This window comes from Equus przewalskii, chromosome 1 (genome assembly GCF_037783145.1).
Source record: "Equus przewalskii isolate Varuska chromosome 1, EquPr2, whole genome shotgun sequence".
Classification (NCBI taxonomy): Eukaryota; Metazoa; Chordata; class Mammalia; order Perissodactyla; family Equidae; genus Equus; species Equus przewalskii.
The window spans coordinates 87,982,737-88,009,368 of NC_091831.1; the positions used below are offsets into that span (position 1 = coordinate 87,982,737).

Sequence of the window (26,632 nt, forward strand, 5' to 3'; positions counted from 1 at the left end):
TCAATTCCATAAAAGACGAGTTAACGGAGGAGAGCCTTGGGTCCTCAATGACAGACTAGGGAAAATGGAAACCAACTAGACACGTGTCCTCAGCCTTTCTTTAATAATTGCATGAATGGGATCTTTAGGAACATTTCCATCCTGATATTCCACAGCTTTCAATTAAGACTTTCCCTCCCTCCTGCCTTCTCTATGTACACAGCTCTGTAGGAAACTCTTTCCCGGGTGTAGACAAGTAAAGATTCTAGGTGCTCAAAATGTCTCAGTGGTATTTGTCAACGCAGTGCCAGCTCGCTGCCCCACCCAACACAGAAGTCTGAAGATAAAAACAGACTCAAAGGGAGAAAAATGAATCTCAGTTCTCTTCACCGGCAATTCAAATGCCTTTTGCAGACTTAGATTTATGGCTCTTCCCTTGCTCCTACATATGTCAGGGCTAGCTTTCATGTTCCATTTCCGATAGTCCAGACAGAATATTGAGATATGTTTGGCACTGGATACGAGAGGTTATGCGGAAAGATTTCTACCAAAGAAGCAAGTTGAAAATCAGCCTCCTTCTCATTGGTATGTAGGAAAGTGTGCCAGAGGAAGAGAGCTCTTGTCCTCGGCAGACTAGACCTGCCTTGGGGGAGAGCGCTGATTTCAAACTCCATGCCAGCGCTGGAGCTCATGGCCCAAGCTGGATGCAGAAAAGTTGGTTTCTCTAGTAACAGAAGTTGCCACAAACCAGCTTTTTTTAGGTTGGTTGGTTGCTTGCTTTTCTTTCTGACAAGCTTATGGATCAACACTGTGTGTTCCAAAAGGCTATCCGAGATTCAGCACAAATACAAAAGTGGCTGGATTCACAAATCAAACCCGCAAAAAGGACCCCGTCAGCACCAGCAGTGCCAAGCTCTTCTGTCAGTCATGGGGAGCTGAGGAGGGAGGCTGGACCCACATGTCTTAACGCACTGGGACCAAACGAAAAAGGGCCCTAAAAGAGACTTACCAAAACTATGCCCACCCCTGCCCCCAGCCTTTTCTGGTGAGGACCACGAAGCACGAGGTAAGTGTCCAAAAGGCAAAATGTACAGTATAACTGATTAAGGCAGAAAAGTATCATAACCCTGCATGAAGGCCAAAGGAAATGAGAACATACTCAGGTTGCAGCAAGTGCTCATTAAAAGCTCTCAACTGGATTCCATGAGGAATAACGACCTGGAGCTCTGAACCTTCTCACTCTGGCTACCACCCATGACTGGGCTCAGTACCTTCTTTGTTGGAATTCCTTTGAAGCCCTTGATTCACGTAAACAGAAGACGATGTTTAGGAGTAACTTTATTTAAACAATTTAGATCTGAGGCTGTTGATAAAGCAATCAAGAGTACTCTCATTCAAAGACTAAAGATTTTTTTTAAAAAAGATAGGAAAATAGTGTTATCAATGGTTGTCTTCAAAATTACAACAGGTATGACTACGTAAAGTTTTACTTAGATTTATAGTATTAAAATTACCCACACCATGTTTAAACATCAATGATACACTGTACATTTATTTCTTCACTAAACACACTATTCGAGATTTTGTGATCTTATTCAGTGGAATTAACTATATACCTTCCGAATCTGACCCAAAGAATAACCCATTAAAAGTGGCTCTTTGTCTTTAGCTAGTGGATCTGGTCTTCCATCTCTTAAACAGTGCTTTCTGCTGAGTAAAATGACCATCCATATTTGCATGGACCACATTCTACAAACAGGTTTCAAATCTGTAAACACAATTCAATGTAAAAGGCTGTGTGTACACTGGTCAACATGACTGTTCCATCTACTATCTATAGCCAACCTCCCTGTGGCTTGAAAAATCTGTAAAGGAGCCTACACTTTCAGATGCAAAATGCATCAAAGATGTTTTGGGGAAGATAATCTCCCAGTGGCACTATTTCTCAGATATTTGTAAAGCATCTGAAAGAAAGGCCAGTCGTGGGCAGCTAACTGGGAACCCAAGGGAGGCCAGGACCATAGAAGAAAGTTTTGCTCCAGCCCATGGTCCACAGGCTAGAGGATGAGAACAGTCAACTTCCAAGCCCTTCTTCTCCCTCTGCCTTTCAAGCTCAATCTTCCTTTGTCTCTGATCCTACAGAAAATTAGCAACAGTCTCTTCTAAACTGGGCCTTCCCCATAGCAAAAATAGCTCTTGCTTGAAAAATCCTATTACCCATTAGCAAATGTGTTTATTCTAGACTGAACCAGGCTCTTCCGCTCCAAAGAGCTGTGCTGCATTTACAGTCAGGATCCTTCTGACTAACCCAAGGCTCACAACACACAAAGACATTTATTCTCTAAGCCTTGAGATGCTCCATTCAGGAGCAAAGACCCTGCATGAAAGAATTTGCGAGGTACTCTTGAAAAAACAGTATCATCCTTAGCTGTCCTCAGGTGCTACAACACAGTCCATGATTTTCATTAAAAAGAAAGAAAGAAAGAAATCTACTGAAGTCTGGGGGTAGGAGCTAGGAAAAAGGGTAATTTCTTGGGAACTTTAGAGGTATAAGTGAAACAAGTGAAAAACATAAATGCCAGATATTCAGGCCATTCTTCAGTCCACACAGTAACAGTGCTGATAATCTCTCAAATAAAATCTTTATTTCCTTTTATTAGTCATCCTGCAATCTTGGACAAAATAAAATAATTAAACTATCCTTTTTCTTTAAATTACCATACAATCTACCTATCTAAACTCTTCTTTTATGGAAACTACATAATCTTCCTTTCATTAAAATTTTCCTTATAGATATATGCAAACCAGGTCAGTTTCTGCTGGATTTGCATACTCGCCTTTCATCCCTTAATTCAATTCCTTGTTAAAGGTTTAAGAAAGAACAAGGGCTGGACCCCAGATACACATAAAACAAATACCGCTCATAAGTCTATGTGAACACTGACACCATTTACGGATCCCCCCCCTTTTCCTCGGGGCTGAGTGCCCTGTCAATAATCATTATTTATTAAACTGGCTGCCATTCCCTTCTACACAATGTAGGAAGAAGGGAGCATGGAAGGATAGAAATAATTACCTTGAGCTTTTCTTTAAAGATCTCTGGAATGCAATGCAAGGAAATCAATTGAGAAAGAACATGACACACCCCGCTCCATGTTCAAGCCCCCCCCCCCCACAACAGGCATACAAGGTTGGGAAGTACACCTACACTCCATTATTCATATCAAATGTATCAAAAGAAGAGAGAAAAAATCTGAGGTCTTCAAAACAGACACACATGTATTTACAACCCATTGAACATGTTCACACTTACACTTGCAAAGCCTTGATCCCTCCCCAAAACTAAAGGTAGATCTGTGGAGAGAAGGCTCTAAACATCTCCTGAGACATGTGCTCTCAAAAACGACTGCTTTAGCCAAAGCAGCAAGTTCTGGCTTGACTGCCATTCTGGCTTGTGGCAGATCCCCCTTTCTTCTCTTCTCCCCATCTCCCAATTTATCTTCTAGCCTATTCTTTTCCAAAGCAGAGTAAGAGCATAAGGAATTTCCCTCTTGGACCCTACCCACAAATACACTAAATCTTTTTAAAAAAAAGTTTCAAGGGTTAAATAACACCCAGAGGAAGACCACAGGTCAGGGAAATGAAAAATCACCAATAACGGAAAGCAACCGAAGCATTCTACCGGAGAGTCAGTGATGGGCGCCCCTCCTCTCCCCTCAGATGTCATGGCTCAAAACAGAAATACAACGTAAAGACAGCAGGACCAGACAGGTTGTGGTGAACAGCCTTGCAAAGAACTTGAACTGGCAGGCTGGGGGTTTGTCCTAAATAACCTTCACAGGTTGCACAAACTGTTCCCATATCCACATCAACAGCCAGATTAAGAAGCTTCCTAAGATTTCCTTAGAATAAGAACAAGGTGGCGGGTGGGGTCAGGGGTCAATTAGCCATCTAAAACATTGATGAAAATATACACCTCATATGCAAAGAAATAGAAAGCTGTCATGCTGGGTAAACTGGCCCGTTGTGGCACCAATTGAGCCAAGGCTGAAAACGCTACATTTGGAAGAGGGACCTGTTTCAAAAGGGCTACATGGTCTTCTCGAGAGCAAGGAACTCTGCCCCATTCTGCCTCTGTTTTTCAGGCACAGAGGGAGGGGAGATGAGGTTCACACCCCACCTTTGGGAAAGGAACAAAAGCAAACGCTTGGCAGAGCTGAAAAAACTCCGCCTCCGTCAGGACCCTGGGGGTGGCAGCTCTGTAGGGCTGCCTTCCTATCTTCTAGTTAACTCACTCTGGCGGCCACGGAATCCATTTCTACACCTTGGAATGGCCACGGGCAGGCTGGGGGGTGACCAGGTTAGCCCTTCGCCCTGGATGGGCCTTCTTTCCCTACCTCCCCGAATGGCTTCTAATTAACCCTTCCTGCTCCCAGCCTGGGTCAGGGCTGCTGGAAGTGTCCACAGCTCCACTGGACCACATATCTATCAAATCATCACACACCCCCGACCCACCCCCACAGGGACATAACTTCCGTTTGTGGTTTATCGTTGGTCAATTTGCGTGTGCTTTCCTTTCTCTCCTTCCTACGGGCGGGCGGGGAAAAGGCTCAGGGCTTTTGGGAAGGCCCTCCCCCCTCCCTCCCCAGCTCTCCACAGGAGCCAGAGCCTGGAGCTCGCCAGCAGGTCTGCAGTGAGGAGGGACGCGCTCGCGTTAACCCTTTGAAGCGAGTCAGATCCGTTCTCATCTGGGACCCACTGAAGTAGGGCCTGTGGGGCCTGACAAATGTCTCTCCGCTTCCTACCGCCCCCACCCCACAGGCGGACCCACAACAGGCCGGCACCTTCTCCCTCCCTGGTGGCCAGTTTTCAACTCACTCTGTGCTCCGAACCTGGAATGGGGTGGAGGGGTGGGGTGGGGATGCCAGGAGACGGGCGGCGAGAAGAAAAGACAGCAGAAGGGCAGAAAGGAAACTCAGTAGGAAATCAGAGTTCAGACACAGGGTTTACTTACGAAATTTGGGGCTGGTGCTAGTTTCTGGCGTGGCGGCGGTGGTGGGAGCGGAGGAGGAAGACGAGGAGGAGGAAGAAGAGGAGGCAGCATCCTGAAAGGGAGACAGGGTCCAGGAAGGAGTCGAGTCGTGAAGGTAGGAGGAGGTAGCGTATGCCGCAGTGGGCCAGGAGGGGATGGCCTGGGTGCTCGGGGTTCCTGGCGCCGGGGGTCGGGAGCCCGGAGCGCTGCTACTGAAAAAAGGGGCCGTGGTGGACAGGGCCGTCGGGGGGGCCGCAGTGTTCCGTGCCGTGGTGGAGCGCGGGCTGGCCCGGATGGGCACCCGGTGCCCGGGGAAGCGAGTGGGCGCCCGCGTGATGGTGGTCAGGCGGGTGCTGATCCGGTTGGGCGTCCTGGAAGAGGCGGCGCCGCCGGCCGAGGGGGTGGCGGGGGCCGCGGTGGACGTGGTGGTGGTGGTGGTGGTGGTCTCCATGGCCTTGGGGAAGGAGCTGGGCTTGGAGAGGAAGAAGGGGTCCTGGCCCATCCCCTTGGAGTCCACCAGGTCGGTGGGCACGTACTCCTTGACGGAGCCCACCACGATCCATTTGAGCAGCATGAGGCTGAGCCCCAGGCCGACGAAGCCGATGAACAGAGGCACCACGCACAGCCACGTCTGCTGCCGGTTCCACACGATGCAGTCGCTACAGCGTAACTCCCGGGGGGGCTCGGCCGCCCCTTCGCCGCCGCCGTCCGGGCCCCCGCCCGCCGCCGCCGCCGCTGCCGCCGCCGCCGCGGTGCCCTCCTCGGCCGGGGCGGCGGCGGCCGGGGCGGCTCCAGGGGGCGCGGCGGCGGCCGCCCCTTCGCTCATCCTAGGCGCCGGTCTTCACCCGCGCCCCCTCGAGGGCCGCGCAGAGGCATGGGGCCGCTCGGGCTCCGGCGGCGGCGGGCTCGGGCGCAGGCACGGCCGCGGCGGCCGCATGCAAATCGGCTCCCTGCCCCCACGCCCCTCCCCCCGAGAGGCGGGCGGCGGGCGGGGAGCGGGAACGGGGGAGGGGACGGCCGGGGAGGGGGCGCGAGGAGCGCGCGAGGGGCGAGCCGGCCGCCCGCCGGCCGCTCAGGGCGCGGCGGGGCGCGGGTGCTGCCCGCCGAGCGGCCTGCTGCGCGCCGGGGCCCCGCGCCTGCTGCTGCTGCCCGCCGCCTGCGTGCGCCCTGGGCGCGCCGGCATCGTCGGGGCGCCGCGCCCGCCCGCTCCCGGGGCGCCCGCCGCCGGGCCTCGCGCCGCCTTCAGGGACCGGGGCGGCCGGCCGCGGGGCGCCGGGCTCCCGACAGCCGCATTCCGACACAGCGCTCGGCCCGGCGCGCCGCGCTCCTCGGCGGCGGCTCCGCGCGCCCGGGCGCCGGGTGCACCTGTTCTTCAGCCGGCCCGCAGCCAACCCTCGGCCGGCAGCCCCGCTGGGAGACCAATCCGAGCGCGGCGCGGCCGGCGGGCCGACCGACTCCCTCGCGCCGCCGCCGCCACCCGCGAGTCCCGCTCCGGCGAGCTGCGCGCCGCCACCGCCGGCCCGGCCGGGGACGCACGGAGCTGGGCAGCTGGTGCCGGCCGGCCCGCTGCGGAGGGATGCCCAACCGCCGCAGAGGATGCGAAATCGCTCCTGCGCGCCTCGCCGCTCACGCCTGGGGAGGTGAAGCGGGGACCGCGGCGGGGATGCCGGGCGACGCGCCCCCGGCCGGAGGCGGCTGCAGGCGGGCGCTGGCGGCCGCGCGGGTGCGGGGTGTGCGGAGCCGCGGCGGACGGGCTGGGCTGGAGGCGGAGCGGCGCCTCCCCCCAACTCCTAATGGTGGGTGCCTGATGCGCGCAAGATAAATAAATGGTCCAGCGGCCCCCACTTGGATGTGTGTGGCAAAAGCAGCTGCCGACCGATTGGGAGCCAGTCTCCGGTGTGGCTCCAGTGGGGTCAGAGACTGACGCGGCGGAGCGAGGGGGCGGGGGTGTGGGAGGGTGTTTCTGCGCCGCCCCCCCCCCCCCAGCTCTCCGCCTGACAGCGGGGGCTGCCTGATGGAGGGCCCCCTTTCCTTCCGACTTCCCGGAGAGATGCTTGAGCTGCAGATGACCTTTGTGCGATTAGACCTGGCAGATAACGCACAGGCCGATTCACGAGAATTTGCCTTTAAAAAGAAAGTATCGTCTTTAAATGGAGATGTACGCACGGGTACACACGTCACAAGGCAAATGATTGTGAGAGGTAAAATTTAAAACGATTTGGGTTGGTATCCAAAATTCTGTTGCCGGTTTCTTCCCTTGGGCGGAGAGGTAGCTGTGTACCTATACCTTAGGAGCAGTGTGGGACCTTCATGGAGGAGTGGGGGACAGGGCGAGGAAGGAGGGGTGGGGTGAAGAGCCAGCATGAGCCTGGTTTATGCTGATGGTGCAAAAGCTCGCTTGTCAACTCTCCCCAGATTTCCTGGTCTAAAGTGGAAACCGGAAAGATGTTTGTATTTACAAGCTCCAAGAAGGAGAGGTTGAGCATGGCAGCCTCCCACACACCTCACAGCGCTGTGCGATTGGCGCGGATGGTGGAACCAGCGTTGTCTTTCTTGTTCAGTAACAGCCTCCCCAAAGACGAAGTTTTCAAGGTTTCCATCTTATTCACAGGTGGAGAGCAGAACGGTACACTGAAAAGACGCAGAGAGCAGAGGATGCCTTGGAACAGGAAGCCCCAGGGATCTGGTACCTACCAGAGTCTTTTGCACAGACGCGCTTAATAAATTATCTTTGATGTTAGTAATGTGGCTGTCACCTCTTTCCGCTATAACATTGTGACTTTCCCCATAGGAAAGCTTTTGGTTTTTAGTTTCACAGAACATGCTCTAATCCAGAAGTACTGAATTATGGTTCCAAAAATTGCAAGTGGAAAAAAAATACCACAAAGCCTTGAATCTGTATTTGGTTGGCTTTCCAATGCAAAGCCCAGTCCTTTTAAGTAAAAAGCGACCCAGTGTCTACCTTGTGTGGGTGCTGGGTGGTCACTGGCCAGCGGTTCCTGGATAGCAAGTAAAAATTAGCTTGCATGCAAAACATTGTGAAATTATGGCAGGTGCTGCTGTCAGCTATATGAGACCGAAAATTTTCCAAAACACTTCCAGTTTATGGCCGCCCCTTATTCCTGTGGCCTCTCCCTTCTTTGCCTGTTGAAGTCAATCCAGGGCACGACAAGGGGTGCTCTAATGCTGCAGCTGGGCAAATGGTCCCTTGACACTGCAGTCACGCAGCATCCACCCCGTGTTGTCTCAGTGCTCCCCAGTGCCTCCCTCATCCACCTCTCAATGTTCCTCACACTTCTCATTCCACATGGCTTGAACAACTTATTCATGGTTTCCTGTTGAGCTCATTTTCTCCCAGAGCCCAAGCCAATGCACTTGACTACCCTTTAGCTGCACTCTCAGTGAACATCATCACTAATGGGGAAAAAAAAGAACCCATTGCTTTGATAGCCTTGTACTGGGGAGCGGGTTGTAGCAGCCTATCCAAGGAAGTTTGGCTGCTGCAACCGTCATTAACATGCCGTTCTACTGTGAGGCTCCCTGGGAGCAGGTGGTAACACTGGAACTGGAACTGGGATGTGGCTGGAGGGTAGCTGAGTCTAGGACGGGTGGTGGACACTCACTGCCAGTGAGCAGCCAGTCCCACGGTAAGAAGCAGTCTCAGTCTGCTGACTCAGAGCTCCCCGGAGCCCACTGCTGGAGAAAGAAATTCACAGTCCGACTCTGAAGACAAGGATTCAAGTTTGAGCTCTGCCCCCTATAAGCAAGAAAGTCACGCTGGGCCTCCATTTTCTCATCTGTGAAGTGAAACTGTGATACCTACATTCTACGTTATTATATGAAACTGCATAGCTAAATGGACTGTTTGCCTATGGCAGGCACCTTTTAAGCATCATTATCAGATACCTTCCGGTAGAGAGGGGTGTGCATTTTTCTAACAAACGAGCATGACGTAACTCAGGCTCTCCTGAGCTCCATATCTGCCTGAATATAATCACCTTCCGGATGTCTCCTGTGTGATTCACTGACACATTAGACTCAGAATGTCTAACCATGGCTTAAAGTTTCCCCACAAACCAGCATTTCTGTGGAACTCAGTTTTTTTCCCTTCTGGGAGTCCAAGTGCCCTCTCTTGACTTCTCACTTCTCATACCCCCAGTTCAATTAGTCATCGTTAATGATACACTATGACTGTCCTGGGTTCCCTCTGCCGTAAATTCTTTTGGCAAAGGCCCATCCTTAGAACCACAAGGCTGGAAGTGAACTTGGTGGCCAAATACCTCCCACGTATCCTCCCCCAAAAATGTTCCAGCCCGACAGTCATCTGGATCCAGCTGGACCTCTAGAGAAGGACCACTTCCTAGAGAAGACAGTACACATAATTAGGAAATTCTTTGTGTTGAGCCAAAAATCTACCTTCCCATACTTTCACCTTTTCTTCTAAGCTCATTAATTATATAAACTTCTCATGAACTAGGTGCCAGGCATGGAGGATACACCAGAAAACAAAACAGAGTTCCCTACGTTCATGGAATTTCCATTATGGTGGGAGAGATTGACAATAAACAAACAAAATAGATAATTATACAATCTGTCAGAAAATGAGAAGTGCTGTTTTAGACCTTGATGGTGTGATTGCACAAGACATCTTTTCTTCAGTTCCATTATCCCCAATCTGCTTATCCTCCTCACAGGCCATGAGGACTTGACACTCCTGGGAGTACCAGGCGTCTCTTTATCAGCGGTGGGTTCCCTGGATAAATGTGGTTACTACAGAAGCCAGTCTGGCCTGCAGAATCCCAACATTCTTCACAAAGTCCACTGGAATCCTGTGTAGGCAATCCGGTATCTCAAAACATTTCACAGATAAACACTTTACAAAGAGTTAATGAGGTTAATCCTCTTCCCATGATTGCACAGTATTATAATGACACACATTTCATGGTAAATTATGGCAAATCATGGCAGCCTTTTTAAAAGAGAAACAGATTGTTTTCTTCATAGGTCTCACCAAGTAACCTTATTTATTTCTTGCCAGCACTTTATGTCTTATATATAGGACCCACCCAAAATGTACTGGAAAAATCCCCAGGTGAATCTGCCTGTTCACAACATCTTGACTCCAAGGATTTGTGCATTATATCCCAAAGTCATAAATCAAACAAACACTAAAATTTATAAATTCTACAGAGCAAAATGCACAAAGTGGAAAGGTGAAGAATTCCAGTTGTAACTATGTCCTAGTCACAAAAGAGAATTTTAACCAGGTCTGGACAAAGTGTGTTGAACGTCCCCTCGTTGCACTCTCATAAGTAAGAAATAGTGAATGCTGTGTAACAGGATGTGAAATTAGAACTTTTGAATGAGGCACTGAGACAAAATAGATGTGCAATTTCAGTGGGAGTTGCCAGAAGACAATGCCAAAAATTCAAAATACGTTAACTAAGAACTAGGTAGATGGCACAACACACTGGAGACCAAGGGAGGGATTTTTGTGAAGAGGATTTCTTTGACAGAATCTGTGCTCTGAGTTCGAAAGGGGAGGAACACAAGTACAGATCCTTTTTATGCCAAGTATTGTGAGAGGGGCCTCAAAGGAGCATCCTCGAGAGCTGGACACAGAACCCCTAGTGTTTGGTTGGGCCTCATTGGGTCAGGATAGATGCACAAGCCTCAAGAATCTCAAGTCAAAGAGATGGTTAAAGTGGTCTGTGGCAGCAGAGGGCACTTCAAGCATCTGCCATGTCAAGAAGGCATGAAGCCCCCCCATAGCAGTAAGAGTCCAGTCGGGATGTACGGTGAGTGTAGAGAAGTGGAAGTAAAAGATGAGCTGGAAACTCAGTGTCGAAGGATCTGAGTGTCATAGTGCGATATCTATGTGACATATATATCTATATATTTCTACATTGAATTCAAACTGCCTGCACGTTAGGGTACCAACATGGGTACTTTATTTTTGGCACTCAAAGTTCCATTAATGTTTGTCTTATCTAGATTTTGGTCTGTTTGTCAATAATTTTGCCCTTTTATCCCTGACATCTTTCCTCAACGGATGTATTTTTCTTGGGTCACTTCCTATACAACTCTGTTCTCTTGGAATTATTTTATTGGATCTGAAACTGGAAGACTGGTAGATGAAAGTTTTCCTTGACAATTCGTTGATCAAGCAACCACAGAGGACCCAGTGCTTTGGGGTCCAAGAGAGTGTCTTCTCAGCATGGTCAGAAACAAGGACTGTGGGGTCACGTTCTCTTTCCCTCCCCAGACTGTGAACAGGATTCCACCTGGCAATTCACAAGCTTCTCACCACTCCCAGATCAGACCAAGTATGGGGGAAGCTACAAGTGTAGAAGGGAGGCAGTGTAGAAAACCAGCTCCCTGAAACACTTTCTCATAACTGACAAGAAACATTTTCGTGTCAAACTCCGTTATTCCTAAGAAAGGCAGCTTAATACGGCTGCATTCAGAGAGAGTTCATGTGAGTTCATGTTTGCACAAGTAACGCTGTGGCTTCATCTCACCTGTGTTTTCCAGAAATCTACATTCTGCTTCGTTAGATTTTGGGATGAAAGTTTCATAACACTCTATAGGGAGAAAATCAGATAATTTCTCATGATTCTTCCCTGGTTTACTTTATGTCTGTGCCATAGGGACCACCTGCTGAGCTGTTCAGAGAAACCTGAGGATGGACAGCCTTGGCACCAACCACTGAGCCCTATGCTAACAGTAGCTGATGTCTCCAACATGGCCTAACTTCTGTCTTTATTTAACAGAATATTAAAAGTGTGGATTCAGAGTTATTTTCTCCTCACAATCTCTTCTGAGGATCTCTGGAAGTCTATGAAGGTTTTCAGGTGCTGGCCAATCTAGCTCTTATTTTCTGTAGCAGATCCAGACATTCATTCTTGACGTGGATCCGTCATCAGCAGAGGAGAGAGTAGACATTTTGGCATCAGACACACTTGAATCCCAATTCCAGCCGGTAGCTGTGCATTTGAAAAATGTCACATGTGATGTGCCTAGTGCTGTGGTTGGCACGTGGTAGGCAGCTCAGAAATAGTAGAAAGTAGTCTTATTTAATGAAAATGCAAGTTGCCCCCACAGAGCGATATCTAAGGAGCCCGCCTCTTCCAACAGGTTTTGCAGAAGGCATTTACAGAAGCTTGGTACTGCGTTGTTGCCATTAACAAGATGGATCGTGGTGGGCTGTGTAAGCCTCAGAAACAGTGAAGAGGCACTGACCTCTTAGCCCCAGGTGATAATTGGACATTTATTCCCTCCACTGTGTGCCCCTCCAGCACACTCACATACACACACACACACACACTGCATGACCCTACCATAGGAAACCCACAAAACTACCAAGGAATAAATATTAATAGCTCATAGCAGATTTGACCCATCTGTTTTATCTCCGAGGGAGGATATCTCAAGAGGACAAAACTTGCTTGGTGCCTATAAATTGAGAAAGAAGGAAAGAAAACACTACCTAGTTTATTTAGGAAAATTATCAACTAAAACCAAAAAGGCTAAACAGTGCTTACCCCCTGTGAAATGATATTCCAAAGGGTTTTGAAGACTTATAAAATCTGTTCTTTATCCTACCTTTGAGACTTGACCAGTTGGTGGAGAACAATTTCGTATTTTAAACAAAGAGCTCAACAAAGGTAGAAGTGTGTGTTTATACGTGTACGTGACTTTGCCTGTGTGCAGTGCTGAAGCCGAATGTGGACAAAGGGAAAAAAGATTATTCAAGGACTACTTGGTGATGAACTTATCAACTGGCTCCAGAGTTTTGGTTGGAATTAACTGAAGACAGATGTAGTTTTGTTCAGCCTCGCTGATGCAAACTGAAAAAGAGAACAAGTAAGGAAACTGATTTTATTCAGGCAATTGCAATAGGAAGAGGACCCCAGCTCCGAAGTTCAGGATGTCTCAGCACGGTGGTTTTGCTTTGACTTGCCTAGGGAGGAACGAAGAGTGACTTAGAGGTGGGGTTGTTTTGCAATTAGATGGAGTCTCAGTCAGTTAGCTGCACAGGAAATGTTTATCTCTGTGTCTGTCTCGTTTCAGGGGGACAGACCTAATCTTCGCTAATCATCCATGAGATAAAGAACAAGGAGTTGGAAGGTCTAAGTCCACCGTTTACAGCACGATCAGGAAAAAGGAGAGAAGTCTATGTTTGGTCTCATCACAGGTAAATAGGAGGGTCATCTGTGAGTCTTATGGAAGTCATGAAAAAGCGTTTACCAGGAGTCTTATCTAAGTCATATTGGGAAGAGTGGCTCCAGGTGGTAACCTGTTTCCTGGAACGTGAAAGGGTGGAGGGATGTTTGAAAACCAAAGTAGTGGGGAGAGTTTTCTCAACCACAGTTGTTTTCCAGCAGTGCAGGACTCAAGAGAAGTTCAACATTGATACTGATGTGAATTTATAGCTCTCACTTTAGCATTTTAAGAATGTGTGCTAATAATTATTAGTTAGAATAAGAGCGGTAATATGTCTATACATTTATGCCTCCTTTTTACTTGGGAATTCTGGGTGAAATTATCCCCCAAACATCAGTATCTGTGAAAATCAGTGACAAGCATAGGAATTCCATAGGGATGAGGCAAAAAGTGTATGTGAATTTCCAAATTTGACAAAACATTCTTCATATCTAGTTAGCTTAATAGTTTGAGGATATTTTAGAATTTAAAAGCCATAAAATTATATCACAGTAAATCCTTTAAAACCATGGATATGATCCTATATAATTTATAAAGCACACAAACCATATCAAGGCTTTTCTTGTCTTTCCTGGGAGTTTGGCTAAAATATATTTATTTTTTTCAGTTCAAGATTTCTGAAATCATTGTTTTTAATCATTTTTGGGATGTAAGAATCTGGGAATGTCTTCTTTTGACTATAGACTTCTTGGGACATTTGACTGACATATTTGACCAATAATCGCATTTGTGTATGCTTGTGCTTGGGGTGTGTATGCGCATGAGTGTGAGTGTGTATGTAAAGAAGCGAGGGAGGGTATATGGGAGAAGGTTTTGTATTAAGTATCTAGGGAATAAGGAGGAATAGGTATGGGATTATATATATGAATGGAGAAAACTATATACTGAACAGTGATGATTGGATTCCAAGCCCAAGTGAGAGACAGAACATGAAAACAGATAACTCTCTGGGCTCATTTGCCCAAAGGAATTTCTCAGAGTTGGGAAAGCCAAAGTTGACCTGCTCAAAGATCAACCAGGCCAACTGGCTTCCATCACACTTTGGGAGGAGAGCCAACTTCCCTTCGGACGCAGACAAGAGTTGTTTAGAATGGTAGCCAATTGCAGTACTGATGGTCACTTTCACGAATCACTCTCCACCAAGGATGGACTACGAAGATCTACCCATCTCTGACCTCCCCTGAATTACTGTAAGTAGAAACAATTTAAAGTTTCTACTATATTGGATAAGATTAAAGACCAGAGTGACACTATTTATGGTTAATGGTTTAAATATTGAAGAAAACGTTGGGCCAAAAACTCAGAATCATCACTTTGGGGATGACATAAAGGTAAAAATAATCTCTTTGGGAAGTATTGAATTAGCGAGGAAGTATTACCCTGGTGAGAAGACCTACAAGAAATGTTGGCAAAGTCTTGCCTTAAGGCAGATTTGCAAATAATTATGCACTATTTGCCACCCCACATACAGCCCTGCCTGTGGTCTTGTCTTTCTCTGAAAGTTCTAAAAAAGTAAACTCACAATTAGCATTCCCAGTGATTCTCTACGGCAAACACTGACTTCTCTGGATAACTGACTGAGCAGCAAGGTCACGCTTAAGCAAAGCGTGATTAGCTTTCAAAATTTGAACCCAAAGGCATCCTTCCCTTCTCTGATCACTGAGGTCTTAAATATATATCTTTAAGCAAGAGGAGAGAACCCTGGTCTAACCTCCAGAAATTCCATCTAGACTTGAAGAACAACAGAAAATCCCTGATGTCCTATATGGGATTCTACAAGAAGAGCCCAGAAAGATTTAGAAGTTACATCAAAACTTTAGTGAATGTTGAAAGTTGTAGCAATCTACATGTGTGTTGAAGGATGGCGCTGGAGGGAACTACACCTCTTTTGCAAAAAAAAAAAATGTTCAAGCAGTCTTTCCTGGAAGCCATATTCCAGTGACCCTTTGAAGTCACCAGGCACATTTAGGATTTCATCATTCCACAAGGCCAATAGATAAAAAGTGACACCTTTCATCTTTAAAGCTTTCCGACTGACTTGCATCATTCAAATTCTCCAAGCACTGCACTTTTGCTGGGGAAAAATGGTCATTTCTCCTTTCTTTCTTTCTTTTTTTAATTTAAAATTTGTGTGTGTGTGTGTGTGTGTGTGAGAAGATGGAACATTGTGGGCTCTTTCCCTCTTTGATCTCTAGGCATAGTGTCGGAAGTGTCATCCTGGAGAAACAGAACTCTGCACATCAAAGTTGGTCCATCACATTGTGCTTTCAAAGAAATCTCTCACTGAGCTGCAAATACTTTGGTTAAGCTAAGCTTGGGGTCACATATCATTTCTGAAACCACAGCTATCAAATACTTGATGGATTTAGAATGTATGTGTCCAGAAATCAATAGGTACAGGATACTGTGATGAGTAAATTCTGGATTCTTTGATATGATTAAGGATATGGGCGGTGGAGAAGGCACTGAATAAATAGTTATGAAACCTAGGCTTGAATCCCTACTACTCATTTTAGGACACTCTGGATCTCAGTTATGTTGTGCATAAAATGTGGGAAACACTGCCTCACTCCAGGATCATTAGGATGTTAAAAATGGAAAACAAATGTGAATATATTTTGCAAATTTTAAAAAACACTTGTGCATCTATTTAAAAGCACTCAATTACTATCAATTATTGTGATCAATTTCTAATTGTAACTTTATTTTGGATGATAGGGAGGGTATGTGACTCTCACTATTATTTTTTTAAAAAATCTCAAACTGAAATGTAAAAAAATATATTTCACTATTTTAATCACATGTGTCAGGCTTCCTTCTTTTGTTCTGTCTGGGAACCTCTCTCCTACCAGCAGACAAGTCCTCTCCAGTGCGTACATACCAGGGGCAGGGGCTAGGCCATTCCTTGCAAACTGCTGCCTTGGGAAAGTTTATAACCTAGAGGAAGTGCTGTCTTCACTGTCACTCTTTGCCCTGACACTGGGGTGGAAATGAGAAGACTGAGTTGTGTCCTACCTTTGTCTTAGGTTGCCCCAAATACTTTTCTTTCAGATCTTTTGTATCATCCTTTCTATTCCTTTCAGTGCTGCTGGGACCAGGAATTTTAAGAACACGTCTTTTGTAGCCATGTTTTCTGTCTTTTCTGTTAGTGTTGGTGGCTGGGTCAACTAGAGCGAAATAATGAAATCTAAAGGAATAAATGGGTCTTGTGCAAACAGCTTGCTTATCAACTAAGGGATACTTATGGATACAGGCAAGGATTTATCCCGTATATCTAAGTATCTAATTTATTTTGGTAAAGAAAAATATTAAAAGTAATATCAGAAAAATGATGGAGTAAGGACCTCTGAAAATTCTATTCTCTATTAAAAAAATCAGAAAATGGGAAAAAATGTGAATCAGCTTTTTTAGAACTCTGGAAACTAATCAGAGCAGCAATCTAGAAAGCGTTTATTTTTTAAAAAATAGCTGACTCCTGGTAAGAACAGCAAGTTTGTCCTAGTTCCGTTTTTCTATATCTCTCTCCACAGTAGCCTTGAAAACCAATAGCTGGCAAGGACAGTGAAAACCAGCAGACTGGAGGGGGCAGAATGGAGCTGGAGCTCTTTGAAAGCCTTATTCCCAGAGAATTGTCATTATTTGCCCCATTGGGTGGTTCCCTGTAAGAACCAATTGCAAGGCTGACTTGACTTGACATGACTCAGGGCTCATGCAGTATGAAAAGCCTTTTCCAGGGGAATTTGTTTGAAAAGCTTAGAGGCAATGGTTTAACTTTGTGGCTGTCTGAAGCTGTAGGTACCAGTTGGGACAAACACTACACTGAGCAAAGAGCTTAAAAAGAAAAGCTGGGAATCGATGTCCATAGGGGCTTTGTAAGACCTCAACATATTTCTCAGAATATAGAAGACTGTGCACACGCAAAGGGCTGTGTACATCCTCAGGGAGGACCTGACAAGGCTCCAAGTGTTCACCTCTGGCTGACCTTGACTCTCTGGATCAGCAGGAAGTGAAGGTGAAGGCAGAGTTGAAAACTGCCAGGGCACTGAAGGCATGTCTCAACACACAGAGCTCTTGGCAAAGACTGGAGACTTGCTGGCTTCAGATGTTTAAGGAAATCTCTGTCAAATCATGAACTAACCCTAAGCTGGCTGAACAAAAACTTCAGTGACCACATATGATATTACAGAATTAGTTCATAAAGACATTGAGCAAACAAAACAACTATTACAAATAGCAATAACAACAAGCCATGGGGAGCGGGAATCTGATTTCCAGAATTGTTACGTTATGTTACATAAAATGCCAGATTTCAACCAAAAATTATGAGATATGCATGGAAACCAAGTATGACCCTTACACAAGAGAAAAAGCAATCAAAATAAACTGTGCCTTAGGAGGGCCAGGTGTTGGACTTACTGGACAAAGACTTTAAATGAGCTGTTTTAAATGTGTTCAAAGACGTAAAGAAAATCATGTTTCTAAAACTAAAATAAAGTTTTAGAATTGTATCTTACCAAATAGAGAATATCAGTAAAGAAGTATAAATGATAAAAAGGAACCAAATAAAAATGTGTTGAAAAGTACAAAAATTGGAATAAAAATTTCTCTAGAGGGGCTCAATAGCAGATTTGAGCTGGTGGAAGAATAAAATTAGCAAGCTTGAAGATAGATCAATTGAAAATGTTGCATTTTAGAAACAGGGAAAAATAAAAGAAGACAAATTAACAGAGCCTCAGAGACCCATGGGACAACACTGAGCATGCCCAATAAGCATAATGAGATTCCCAGAAGGAGAAGAAAAAGATGAAGAGGCAGAAAGAATATTTGAAGGAATAAAGGGCATAAACTTCCTAAATTTGATGAAAAAATATTAATCTACAAGTCCAAGATACTCAACAAGCTACAAATAGGATAAACTCATAGAGATCCACAACTAGATGCCTCATAATCAATCTGTCAAAAGACAATGACAAAGACAGGATCTTGCAAGCAGTGAAGGAGAAGTGAGCCTCAAGTCCCAGCAAGCCTCAGTAAGATTAACAGCTCATTTCTCATCAGAGACCATCAGGGTCAGGAGGCACTGGGATATCACATTCAAAGAACTGAAAGAAAAAGACTGTCAATCAAGTACTCTAGGTGCAGCAAAACTACCTTCAAAAATGAAGGAGAAATTAAGACATTCCTAGATTAAAAAAAAAAAACAAACAGAATTTGTTGCTTGTATGCCTTCCCTCTAAGAAATACTAAAAGGAGTCCTTCTGCTTAAAGTCAAAGGACACTAGAACATAACATGAATGCACATGAATAAAAAGCACCAGTAAAGCTAACTACACAGGTAAATAGGAAAGGCAACATAAATGTACTTTTTGTTTATAATTCTTTTTTCTTCTATATTATTTTACAAAACTACGGTAGTCCCCCCTTATCTACCATTTCACTTTCCACAGTTTCAGTTACCCACGGTCAACCACAGTCTGACAATATTAAATGGAGAGTTCCAGGAATAAATAATTCATAAATTTTAAATTGCTTGCCATTCTGAGTAGCATGATGAAATCTCACACCATCCAGCTTCATCCCGCCCAGGATGTGAATCATCCTTTTGTCCAGCAGATCTGCACTGCATGTGCTACCCACCAGGTAGTCACCTAGTAGCTGTCTTGGTTACCAGGCCGACTGTCAAGGTATTGCAGGGCTTGTGTTCAAGTAATCATTATTTTACTTAATGATGGTCCTGAAGCCCAAGAGTAGTGATGAAGGCAAATTGCATATGCCAAAGAGAAGCAATAAAGGGCTTCCTTTAAGTGAAAAGGTGAAAGTTCTTGACTTAATATGGAAAGAAAAAAAGTTATATGCTGAAGCTGCTAAGTTTTATGGTAAGAATGAGTGTTCTATCTGTGAAACTGAAGAAGAAAAAAGAAGTTCGTGCTGGTTTTACTGTTGTACTTCAGAATGCAAAAGTTATGGCCACAGCATGTGATGAGGGCTTATTACAGGTAAAAATATAGGATATGTAGGGTTCAGTACTATCTACAGTTTCAGGCATCTACTGGGGGTCTTGAAATATATCCCTTACAGATAAGGAGGGACTACTATATATACAGCAATAATTCTAAATTTTATTGATGGGCATACAGTGTATAAAGACATCGTTTAAAAGACAATAACAGCATAAAGGAGTGGGGCAGGAACAGAACTATATGGAAGCAAAGTTTTTTATACTGTTGAAAATATGTTGCTATTAATAAGAACAAGATTGTTAAAAATAAGATGTTAGTTGTAATCTCCAGGGCAACCTTTAAGAATACTACTAAAAATATATATAATAAAATGAACAACAAACTAATTAAAGTGGTACACTGAAAGATATCTATTTGACACAAAAGAAGACGGTGATGGATAAAGAGAGGAACAAAAATGACAGACTACGTATAGAAGACAAATAGCAATATGGCAGATGCAAATCCCAGCTCGTCAGTAATAATATTAAATGTAAGCGGATTAATCACTCCAATTAAAAGGCAGAAATTGGCATAATGGATACAAAAATGATCCAATTATATGCTATGTATAAGCAACAGGTTAGATTCAAAGGCACAAGTAGGTTGAAAGTAAAGGAATGGCAAAAAATATACAGTGCAAACTGAAAGAGACCTGGAGTAACTATACTAATAGAGACAAAATAGATTGTAAGATCAAAATTGTTACTATGAAAAGGATATTTTAAAATAACAAAAGGACCAGGCCAGCCCTGGTTGCCTCGTGGTTAAGTTTGGCATGTTCCGCTTTGACAGCCCTGGTTTGATTCCCAGGCACAGACCTACAGCACTCGTCTGTCAGTGGCCATGCTGTGGTGGCAACCCACACACAAAAAGAGGAAGATTTGCAACAGATGTTAGCTCAGAGTGAATCTTCCTTGCAAAACAAAAGGACCAACCCATCAAGAAGTTATGACAATTATTCACCTAACAACAGAATTCCCAAAATAAATTTATAAAAACCAATCAGAATTGAAGAGAGGACTAGACAATTGAACAATAATCATTGAAGACTACAACACTCCAATTTCAATAATGGATAGAGCAACTAGACAGAAGTCAATAAGGAAATATAAGACTTGAACAGCAATAAAGCCAACTAGACCTAACAGATATGTGTAGAACACTCTATCCAATGATAAAATACGTATTCTTCTCAAGCGCATGTGAAACATTCTCTGGAATAGATCATATGTTAGGCCATAAAACAAGTGTGAATACATTTAAAAAGATTGAATCATTCAAAGTATTTTCTCCAACCAAAATGGAATTAAATTAGAAATCAACAACAAAAGGAAACTTAAAAAATTAAAAAAACATATGGAAATTAAACAACATACTCCTAAATAACCAACAGATTAAAAAATGAATCACACAGAAATTAGAAAATATCTTGAGATTAACAAGAAAGAAAACACAGAACACCAAAATTTATGTGATTCAGCTAAAGCAATTTTTAGAGAAAAATCTGTAGCTGCAAATGCCTATATTAAAATAGAAATTCTCAAATGAATAATCTAGCCTTCCATCTTAAAACACTGAAAAAACAAGAACCCAATGGAAGCAGAAAGAAGGAAATAATAAGATTGGAGAAGAAAGAAATGAAATAGAAAATAAGAAAAACAATAGAGAAAATCAGTGAAGCAAAAGTTGCTTCTTTGAAAAAATCGACATGATTGACCAACATTTAGTCTGATAAAGACAGAGAGAGGACTCAGCTTACTAAGTTCATGAAAGAAGGAACTTTACTACCACATATGTAAATACTAGAAGGGAATGCTATGAACAACCGGATGCCAACAAATTAGACCATCTAGATGAAATGAATGCAGTCAATAAATACACAACTGCTGAAACTGACTTTAGGAAAAAGAGAAAAGTTGAATAGACCTAAAGCAAATAAAGAGACTCAATTAGAAATATAAAAATTTCCCACAAAGTAAACCCCAGGACTAGATGGCTTCTCTGATGCATTCTACATGTTTCCTAACAAACTAGGAATAGAAGAGAAATTTCTCTTCCTGATAAAGAACATCTATGAGAAACCCACAGCAGACCTCATGTTTGATGGTGAAAGGCTTAAATCTTTCCTCTGAAAGTCAGGAGTAAGACAAGAATGTCTGCTCTCGCCACTTCTATTCAACACTGTACTAAATGTTCTAGGCAGGGCAGTTAGGCAAGAAAAGGAAATAAAGGGTATCCAGGTTGGTAACGAGGGGTAAAATGAATGCTGTTTACTGCTGACATGATCGTGCATATAGAAAATCCTACGGAACCCAGAAAAACAACAAGAATTAGAGCAAATAAACAACTTTAGCAGGTTGCAGGATATGAAATCAAAATATAAAAATCAATTTTATTTCCTCATACTTGCAATGAAAATTCTGAAAATGTTATCAGGAAAAAGTTCCATTCAAAATAGCATCAAAAATAAAAGATTTAGGGGGGCCGGCCCTGTGGCATAGTGGTTAAGTTCATGTAATCCGCTACTGTGGCCCGAGATTTGCAGGTTCAGATCCCAGGCACAGACCTACACACTGCTTATCAAGCCATGCTGTGGCATCAGCCCATATACAAGTAGAGGAAGATTGGTACAGATGTTAGTTCGGTGACAATCTCCCTCAAGCAAAACAAGGAAGATTGGCAACAGATGTTACAAGGGCCAATCTTCCTCACCAAAAAACATATATATATATGTATAGGAAGGAATTTTACATAAGAAGGATAAGAGTAGTCTACTAAAAACTACAGAATCATTGAAAGAAATTGAAGTCATCCTTTGCTGATGGGTTGAAAAAAATAATATTGTTTAGATGGCAAATTGATCTACAGATTCAATGAAATTCCTATCAGAAGCCCAGCTGGCATTTTTTGGAAAGTGACAAGCTGATCCTAAAATTCATTTAGAAATTCAAGGCATATCTAATAGGCAAAACAATCTTGAGAAAGAAGAACAAACTTGGAAGACTCACACTTCCTGGTTTCCAAACTTACTACAAAGTTACATTAATCATGACTTCCGTTAGTGGCACAATGCTATACATGGAGATCAAGGAAATACAATTGAGAGTCCAGAAATATATCCAAAATTTGTGACAACTGACTTTCTACAAGGATGCCAAGATGATTCCATGGGATGAGAATAGTCTTCTCAACAAACCGTGCTAGGAAAGCTGGATAACCATATGCAAAAGAATGAAATGGACCAATTCATTCCATCATATATAAAAAGTAACTCAAAATGGATCAAGGACTTGAGTTTAAGAGCTAAAACTACTAAACTCTTTAAGAAAACATATGTGTAAACCTTGATTACCTTGGATTAAGCAATACTTTCTTTGATGTCGTAACACAAGCACAAGCAACCAAAGAAAAAGCACAGAAATTGCGCCTCACCATAATTTAAAAATTTTGTTTTCAGTCATACTATCAAGAAACTAAAAAACTCATAGAATGGCAAAAAAATATTTGAAAATCATATATCTAATAAGGGTCTAGTATTTAGAATATATAAAGAACTCTTACAACAAAACAATAAAAAACAAATACATCCATAAAATGAGTGAAGATTTTTAATAGACATTCTCAAAATAAATAAATAAATAAATAAATATAACTGGCCAAGAAGCACATGAAAAGATACTAAATGGTCATTAGAGAAATGCAAATCATGGGCGCAATGAAATACCATTTTACACCTACTAGGTTGGCTAATTTTTTTTAAGGACAATAAATGTTGGCAAGGATTTGCAAAAACTGGAACCCTCATAATGGGAATGTTAAATACTGCAGCTGCTTTGGAAAAAAGTTTGACATTTCCTCAAAAGTTAAACATGGAGTTATCTTATGACCTAGCAGTTCTATTCGTAAGTATACACCCAAGAGAAATGAAAACACGTCTACACAAAAACTTGTACATAGATGCTCATCACAGCATTATTAATAATGGCCAAAAAGTGGAAATAACCCAAATATTCATTACTGATGAGCACACAAACAAAATATGGGATATCCACACCATGAAACATTATTCAGCCATAAAAAGGAATGAAATAATGATATATGTTGCATTATAGATGAACTTTGAAAATATCATCCTAAGTGAAAGAAGCCAGACTTAAAAGATTATGTATTATTTGATTCCATTTATATGAAATGTTCAGAACAGGCAAGTCCATAGAGATAGAATGTAGGTTAGTGTTTGCTCAGGACGAAAGGAGGAACGTGGACTGACTGCTAATGGTACGGTGTTTCTTTTTGGGGTAACAAAAATATTCTGAAGTTTCATAGTATTGATGGCTGCACAATCTTATGAATATACAAAAAATCACTGAATTGTTATGGAGTGTGAATTATATCTCAAAAAATAAGAGGAATATTATAACGTCAAATATTCTTAACTGAATTTATTTGTTTGAACAAATAGGAAATATTTGATGTTTGTTAAGTGCCTATGATAAATAGGCACTTTACTTATATTATCTCCCTTACGCCACAAAACATCCTTGGGATCTTATTCAAATAGAACATCTCCGGTCCTGCCCTAGACCTATTTGATCATAATCTGCATTCTGACAGCCTTCCCCACTTTGGGTGATTCTCGGGTGTTTCACAGTTGAGAAACAATGATGAGGCTATCATGAAAGAGTCCTACACCTGTGGTGAACATGGGTCACCAGATGTCAACTTTCTTTAGCAGAGGTGGTCCCAGCTACATGCCTTCAAACCAGGACCATGTTATGCATTCTTCCTATAACGTGACTTTCCCCTCCTCCCCCGTCTCCGGGGATCACTCCCTTGCAGTAAATGTGGGAAAAAGACAGGTTTCTCTCAGGTGACTGCAGGTCCGCAGCTCTTCACAGGACCCTGTGTTGATGCACCTCTCACCCCCACACTCAGCCTCTCTTGCATTACTGCACGGGCACACAACCCTTACTCCAAAACGTCGCTGTCTCAAGGCCCAGGTGGAGGTCCCTTTTCTGATGGTGAAAGTGTTGGAGGGAAACACATCACAGCATTTCAGAGCAAATAACCTAAAAATGAGCTTTTAGATACATCTGCTCTTAAAAGCCTGTAAGCTACCGCCTCCACAGGGCATTTCTTACCTTCTTCTTCTCTACAGTTCTCTGCTTTGCTGCCATGTAGCTCCACCCCATCTAACCATGGAGGTCTCTTCTCTTCCTACTGGGTTGCTCCTTGAAAATCCATGCTTCTTGCTTGATTATTTGGGGCAAATCTATTCTTTTTCTTTTCTTAGCCAGTTTTTGAGGGCTTCTCATCCATGCCCAAATGGCTCATCAATGTGTTTTCACTTACAAAAAGGCACTATAGCAGTTTTTAAGAGTTAGACGTGGCTGCATTTGGTTGTGGTTTTAAATAAACTCTTTCCCACCTCCCCCTTAATGGATTTATCTTGTCAGCACATCAACACCCTATAGATGTGAACCAAAACAGAGTATGACTGAAGAGTTTGAGAAGGTAGGAGCTTAAACAGAATTCAGATGGCGCTTAGACCCAGAGATGGCACTTTGCATATAGATTGTGAACCAGGCAGTGTTGCTAAACCACTTCTTCCTGGCACAGAGATGAGCTACGTGTGGATTCGTGAATTTAAAACGTCCTAGGGTTGGTCTGGGCACTCACAAAATTTTCCTCCTCCTTTGGTCCTTTTTCTAAGCATTTCTCTTATTTATTTTTTCAAACAATATATCTGACAAAAAGAAGCGAAGCTACCCAATTATAGATCCCAGTTCAAATGGTCTACTAAAATTGGAGCAAGTTGCAACTTGTTTATAGCATAATCCTTATATAAATAACTCTTAAAAGATTTTTCTTATGTCAGATTCCCAAGAATGGAAAATACTGTTCTAGTCATCACACTCTTATAAACAGTGGGTATTTCCTTCCTTCCTCCTTCCCTCATTCCCTCCATCCATGTCTCCTTCGTTTCTTGCTCTCTCTCTCTCTTTTTTAGCAAATGAAATTTGTGATGTGAAAAATGGCACTCTTTTAAAAAATTTCCGTTCGTTGATCATTTTTAACCTAATTATCCTCCTATATTTATGTTTGCTAATTTTATCTCCTCTTTTGTCAATTGATGACACCTGGCTTATCTGTTTTTCTTTCCATTTTCCATATTAATGATGACTAAGCATTATAAATTATATCCTAATTCAGAATGTATCTATTTAGAATTTTCCTTTAATAAATATTTAGAAATTTAGTAACTAGTAATCTCAGTATTTCAATTTTTTTTCATTAAATGAATGGCAGGGAATTGTGGCAGACACTGCTGGTGCATGGCCCAGATCTCTCCAAACCCATGCACAGTTTTCCTGTGACCCTCATCTAGCGGCACGTGCTTTTGCTCTCAGTGGAGTGCGTTGTCCTTCTTCCCTGGGAGACAATGCTCAGGCTGCCAGCGCCTCCTCGCCTGAGCGTGCAGAGAACCTGAAATATCTGGGAGTTCACATTCCCACCAGAAGCACCCTCAGCCTTGACTAACTGGAGTAGGAGTGTGAAGGTTCAGCTCCCCGTGCTGCACGTTGGGCCAAACTCTGGACCTAACTCACACTCGCATTTCTCCTATAGAATTCGGCTGAAGCCTTTTTTCCCCCCAAAGTGAGACTTTCTGCCCCAGATCACACCCTTGTTAGGGTGTTCCCTTTTCTCTTCCAACGTCCCCCACTTCCTAACTACGAAGAACTTTTACATGACATCAAGTAAAATTCATCTCTCGCTTTTCAGATGTGAAAGCTACTGTGGCCCACGAGAGAGTCTGTGGTTTTTGTCCAAGATCACACAACCTGGATGAGTGCTAGTGTTCTATTTGACCACTTATAAGGGGTCAGCATAGCACATGGTTCTGGAGCCATCCTGCTTTGAATGAAGACCCTGGCTCTGCTCCTTCTAGTTTCATGATCTATGTCACTTATCTAAATCTCTGCTTCAACCACCTTGACTATCAAGCTACTTTATATGGCTAATGGCATTATTTAAATGAAATAATACACACGAAGGGGCTAGAACAGTCGCTGACGTGTTGTAATCATCACTGTAAAAAAAGCTAGTCAATTCAATATTCTTTATATCATGTAAAATTGAGCTAATTAGTTAAAAATGCTATTGCAACTTATTTCACAAAGTACTTTAATGTAACTGCTTTTTATTCTCACAAAGACCTTTGTGTTTCTGAAGAGGAAGCTGAGGCTTCAAATAGAATCATCTGGATGTTTGCAACCTGGTAGAGTTAATTTTCTGCCGCGTCTCAGCTCTGAGTGATGACAATCCAGGAAGAACATAAAGGACTAAGACACGGAAAGGAAGTGATGGTTCCTCAAACGGATCCTGAGACAGG

The 26,632-nt window shown here is 43.4% G+C and overlaps 1 protein-coding gene and 1 long non-coding RNA gene across 15 annotated transcripts in view; one reads left to right on the forward strand and one right to left on the reverse strand.

Annotated features, from left to right (window-relative positions):
• Positions 1-5,971, reverse strand: part of NRG3 (neuregulin 3) — a 1,011,706-nt gene extending 1,005,735 nt beyond the window's left edge. For all 14 annotated transcript variants that reach the window (XM_070616575.1, XM_070616608.1, XM_070616564.1 and 11 more), the window contains exon 1: positions 4,994-5,971. In XM_070616575.1, coding sequence (XP_070472676.1) covers positions 4,994-5,837 — 844 coding nt within the window. In that variant the 5' untranslated portion in view covers positions 5,838-5,971. The remainder of the gene's footprint in view (positions 1-4,993) is intronic.
• The window catches only part of LOC139082919 (uncharacterized), an 87,419-nt gene continuing 65,807 nt past the window's right edge, over positions 5,021-26,632 (forward strand). Inside the window, exons 1-2 of the long non-coding RNA XR_011539281.1 lie at positions 5,021-5,126; positions 13,085-13,208. This is a non-coding gene — a long non-coding RNA (uncharacterized lncRNA). The remainder of the gene's footprint in view (positions 5,127-13,084; positions 13,209-26,632) is intronic.